A 5,730-nucleotide genomic window follows, 5' to 3' on the forward strand; every position below is an offset into this window, starting at 1 on the left:
TTTTTGCTGAAAGTCACCGCACCGCAAAAGAATCAATGAAAAAACTATTAATTTGTATGAATGCAAACAGTGAGATGTATTAGTGCCCTAATAACAGTTTTGAAGAATTATTATATTAATATTATATATATTATATTATATTATTATATTAAGCGTAAAGAATTATTTTGATATTCAGAGAATTTTTTTAACAAGAGCTTTGTTTGGGCATTGCCGCTAAAATTTCAAAATTTGGCTGGAAGTATCCAAAAAAGCTCCTGTAAAAAATTCTCTGCATATCAAATAAATTCTTTACGCTCAAAATATGTCAGGAAATGTCCAAATACAACTCCTATTAAAAGTGAAACCCAAAATTCCAATTTTGAGAGGTCCATCATTGAAGTTATATTTTGGAACACCCTAATAAACAGTTAATTATTACGAATAAAATAACGAAATACTCATTTTTTACTTTGAAGTTGAGGATCCCTCCTAGGAAATAAATCGCAACTGATAATGATAAAAGCCCAAAATCTATGATTTTTCGAAATTTATCATTAAACAACCCGTTTTATTCAACCTCAAATAACTTTTGAATTTGTTGGCTTAGTGAAAATTCGATTCACGTTTTTTTTCGTATATCCATCAATTCCCTACAAGACTATGGATTGATTTTTACGATTTGTTTGTTCGTTATTAAGTAATAGAATTCTAAATAAAAAAAAATAATTTTTATTATGTTATTTAAATGAGAAATTTAAAATCGCAAATAGGCATTTATTATCATTAATACTTCACTGATAAAAAGTTAACGTGATTCAAGAGAAAAAAATCTTAACCTACGGATACCATTTTGGAGAAAATGATTTTTTAGGACAAGAAAAAAAAAATGATTGAGTCAAGAAATTATTCTTGAGTTAAGTAAATGTTTCTTGACTCAAAAATTTTTTCTCATGACTCAAGATAATTATTTTCTTCTTGATTCAGAATCTCTTCTTTTGAATCAAGTTAACTTTTTCATCAGTGTAAGAGTTCAAACTTTAACAGAAATTTTAATTGTCACTTTGAACAATATTTTCATGAGTAACTAAAGGAAAAAAAATAATCTAGCGAAAAATGATCTAAGCCAATTGCAATGATCAATCAGCAATTATTATAAAAGATAATGAAAGAAAATTATCCATTTAAATTATTACTATAAAGACTGAAATTGTTTTGGACGAAGTAAAAATTCTTTACTAGCCAAGTCAAGCTTTATCAAAACAAACGTTTCTACATAAGTAAGACTACTTAAATTTAGATTATAAATATTTATAAATTTTTTCTAAATCAGTTATTGCGTAGTTAGGAATGGTATTTATGAGCTTAGACGCCGTAATACAGTAACCCTTGTTTACAATTTTCTAGATACTAAAAATAAGACGTGAACCAGCTCAAGATAGAGGATCTCATTCTGGATTTGTGCGTTGAACGTTTAAAAGCTAGTTCTCAATAGATCCATTTTTAGTTAGTAGTTAATGAATAAAGATGTTTAAGTTACTAGTGCCATTAATTAGCGCCGTAGTAATAGTTGTTTCATGTGCGGATCAAAAATTCGTTGACAGTTCTGGTCTGGATGAACGTACGATATACGGATGGGAAGTTAACATAGCTTCAAATTTTTCAGCTAGCACCTCTTGTTATGGCATTTTTATTGGGCCACGGGTATTCCTCACTCATTCTGAGTGTATTAAAGAGTAAGATATTCCTTTAATAATTTGAATGTTTACAGCCGGACCTCCATAAAAATCAAATTAATAAACTTCTAAATTGAGGAGTTGTGTTTCAAAAGGGTATCTTTTCATTTTTTATTAATCGAGACAAAAAACTGTTATCTTCAATTATAAATATTTTTATTGAATTTTTTTAATTTAGCTATAAAGTGCTATCGGTTATGAAGCTACAATTCGATTTTCATTTAGAAATCTTTATAATTCTCGAAGTACTTAATATTTAAAAGATAAAAAAACTGTTCTTTTAAAATGTGAAAAGGTACCCTTTTGAAAATCAGCTCCTCAATTGTTACAGTCTATTTAATTTTTCATTTTCTACAGAAGTGGAATGTCCTCTTCTATTCAGATCGTCAATACTGTATACAATTCTGAAATGATGAAGACACAATTATCAGTCAAGCACCGAAATGTATATACTGGAAATAACATAAAAAAAGGAACTACCGTTTTTGATCGAAAAGTTGCGTTGCTGATAACAGATGAACCAGTCATTCCTTTGGATGAAATCACTGCAAATAGTTTCGTTAAATTGCCTGAAGACATCAATGACGTTGATTTCTCAACTTGCTTCATGCCAGACGTATCAACTCCGCCAATCATTGTAAAACGTTCATGCCAACTGAGCGAAGATGGCTTAATCGAAGAATCTGTCACAGAATTTACGTGCACTCATGACCTTCAGGGGGTAAGTATATCAGAAATAAATTAATTTCAACGAAGTAGCTTTTCTTCTAGTGATCGTTTATGTCAAGCTTTTAGTCTAGGTCAAGATTTTTAACGAAGAGTCTTGTAAAATTCTTACTGTAGACTTGACGAAGTATTCATCGAAATTCTGCTTCCAAATCTAACATCTTGCTCAAGTCTAACGCAAGTCTGGATACACAGTAAAACATTTTGCAACAGAAAATTTTATATCAAAATTTTTTGTGTTAACTATTTAAAACTTTCACATGTAAATTCTCTTACATCAACACAAAAAGTGTTACATATTTAACACAAAATATTTTTGACACAACGACGCAAAATTTTTTACTGCCTACTGAATCTTGATTAATTATCTGGTTCAAAATTGTCTAATTCTATACAAAAAACTTTATCAAGTGCTCTGGTCAAGAAAACTTGTCCAAGTTCAATGTTACTAGAGTCTTTAGCTTAATATTCGGTTTTTGAAATTAATATTGTCAATGCAATTAATTTTATAGATGTGGTACGGTAGTGGGCTGTTCTGTCAATTGAAGAAGAATCCTGGGGCCAATGTATTAGCAGGATACATTGGAAATGAATTTCTCAGTTTCTTAAGCAACTTCCGATCTCATGAAACTGTTATCAATCTATCTGGATTAAATATTAAAGTAATGAACCTATAATAGCAATCATCAATTATCATTACTCAATGTAAGAACTGTTTGTTTATCATGAAATTTGATGAGTTATATTATTGATACTTCTCTGAAAGTGTAAGAAAATGTTTTTATGTTTATTTGTATTCTAATCACTTCAATGTAAAGAAATAAATATCAATGTTTACTAAAAGTTTTTGTAACGGAGTACACGGGACCTTCTTTATCCGGAGAAGGTCTTCGATCCGAGCTAGAATTATCGACCAATTCCCCAGGGCGCTGTGCTCCGAAGTACTCGCGCCAATAGTCTTAAACTAGTGAGTAAGTCCCCGAGAGGGTAGCGCCGGCGCTGAGAGAGAGAGAGAGAGAGAGAGAGAGAGATTGATTGATTGATTGATTGATTTCGTTTTATTATGCCAAGGCAGATGCCAGATGGCAAAATTTCAAGTACAATAGTAAAATATACATTTTTACATAATCAAAGAGTTATTAGAGCAAGTACATAATGTAAGAATTTCATACTTATTTTATAAATTTAAGCTAATTCATAATTTCAAACTAATTTTAAACTAATTCTAAACTAAAAATTCAACTCATAAAAATTTTAATATTCAAGAAGATAATTTACCACACTTCACAATATAATAGTCTATTTAATTATTAAATAAAGACAGCCACCAAAAGTGTAATTGCACTATATTAATTGTCTAAGTTCAGTAAATAGTCAAAAACTTTGTTTTTGAATAATTCATTGCTACTCGAATTTATAATTTCATCAGGCAATTCTTCCCACAGACGAATCGCAGAGACTAGAAAGGAATGTTCCATATAGGTGGTAGCAAAATGAGGTAGCTTGAAGGTAGAATGTTTTTTGGCTGCAAGCCTATTAGAGCGTCTAACATCAGTGTCTTCTGTGAATTGATCTCGTAAATACTTGGGTTTTTCAACTTGGAGTAACTTGTAGAAATAACAGCTTATGTAGTATATTCGGCGATACTTCACAGACAACCATCCCAATTCGCGTCTGAAAGGTGAAATGTGCTCATCTTTTTTGAGATTAAAAATAAATCTGATAGAGCAGTTGATTGCACGTTGTAGTTTTAAATTGTTATCAGAAGTTGAGTCGACCAATACAACGGAACAATAGTCAACGAGTGGTAGAATGGTTGCCGATACTAGTAATTTCCTTATAGGAGTTGAAAAGATATTTTCCTAACTTTGAGGCAATGCAGAGCCGAGTTCATTTTACTAACTATTTGAGTGACGTGGTAGTTCCATGACAAATTTCTGCTTAGCTGAATGCCTAAGCACTTGGTACAATTAACGTAGGGTATTATGACACCATTTATTACTATTGGTGGTAGATCCAAGTCCTCAAGCTTTTTCAACTTACTATTTGAACCCAAGATCATAGCCGTTGTTTTAGCTAGGTTGATTTCCAATCCATGGTCTCTTGCCCAATCAGCGACTGATTGTGCATCCAAGTTGACCCTCCAGATAGCATCATGTAGCTGATAGAAAAAGAAGTGAGAGTATATATATTTGTCATCAGCAAACAATCCATGTTTGCAATATACCAGTCGCTGAGCCACAGAATTCATGACTATTAGAAATAGGATTGGACCCAGAACAGATCCCTGCGGAACACCAGATGATTTTGAACTGAATCAGGAATTCCGGAGATCACCAGTTCAGAGGTATCTTTCAACGTAGGTTGGACAGATTTATTTTCTGTAGACATTAAATCACTAAGATTTGAAAGTTTTTCTTTCACAATACTCATCTCAGCTTCTCGATCTATTTTCAATTTTCCCAAATCCGAGCTCAGAGTAGTAATCGAAGCAGCATTTGTTTTGACCTGTCTGGACATTTCACCCAAGCTTACTGCAGTAGCTTCTTGTGATTTTTAAGGTCATTAATCTGGGAGCCAAGATCCTCAAATTTCTTGTTAACGTTTAAATTTGATAACAAGAATTGCTCCATCAAGCTTGTCATCTTTTCATCAAGTGATTTATCCACCCAGTTAGCCGGTAATTGCTCCATTGATGTAGATGCAATAGGAAATGAGAAAACTGTATCAGCACTGGGCGATAGTAATTTAGTCGGCGTAGTTGGAGACTTGAAAGACGAAGTTGAGCTACGAGCCACAGACCTACGATCAACTGGAGAGGAATTTACCGACCTGAAGCTTGAAACCGAAGATGTACTCGAGTTAGTTGATTTCACAGAAGTTGATCTGTTATAAGTTGCCAATCGAAGTCCGTCAGATCTTCCGTCTATACTTTCTAACAAAGAGTTGAATTTTTCCTACAACAATTTGAAGTAGGTTTATTCTTTATAAATTCCCGCGCACAAGCTGGATGGAAAAGTTGTCCACACTTATCACAAGCACTTGGCGCTTTTACAGGTTTTTGCATTTAGTACAAATATCAGAGACCAGCGGCATAACAGAAAAGAAACAATTTTCAAATAATTACAAGGCAGTTACTCAAGATATTTGCCAGCGCAGCATTATTAACATCAATTGATGGTAACTTAGCCAAATAGTATATGCTGTTCTGTATACAAAGCACAAAGCTTAACCTCTTCAATGCTGACAGTTTTTAGATAACTTATTCCGGGATCCACAAGACTTTGAT

At 32.5% G+C, this 5,730-nt stretch overlaps 1 protein-coding gene across 1 annotated transcript; it reads left to right on the forward strand.

The window, feature by feature from the left end:
• Positions 1–1,421: 1,421 nt before the first annotated feature.
• Positions 1,422–3,284, forward strand: LOC141527165 (uncharacterized). The gene is made up of 3 exons (XM_074242490.1): positions 1,422–1,715; positions 2,073–2,436; positions 2,954–3,284. Exons 1-3 carry the CDS (start codon positions 1,507–1,509, stop codon positions 3,116–3,118), a joined length of 738 nt encoding a protein of 245 aa, XP_074098591.1. The 5' UTR covers positions 1,422–1,506; the 3' UTR covers positions 3,119–3,284.
• Positions 3,285–5,730: the final 2,446 nt, after the last annotated feature.

The sequence above is a fragment of the Cotesia typhae genome, unplaced genomic scaffold, assembly GCF_013202065.1.
Source record: "Cotesia typhae breed Kobodo isofemale line unplaced genomic scaffold, CoteBio_Ctyphae contig_4, whole genome shotgun sequence".
NCBI lineage: Eukaryota > Metazoa > Arthropoda > Insecta > Hymenoptera > Braconidae > Cotesia > Cotesia typhae.

Coding starts and splice junctions, on each gene's coding strand:
- LOC141527165 (XM_074242490.1), top strand. CDS start 1,507: ATGTTTAAGTTACTAGTGCCATTAATTAGCGCCGTAGTAATAGTTGTT. Junction 1,716..2,072: donor CATTCTGAGTGTATTAAAGA/GTAAGATATTCC, acceptor CATTTTCTACAG/AAGTGGAATGTCCTCTTCTA. Junction 2,437..2,953: donor GCACTCATGACCTTCAGGGG/GTAAGTATATCA, acceptor TTAATTTTATAG/ATGTGGTACGGTAGTGGGCT.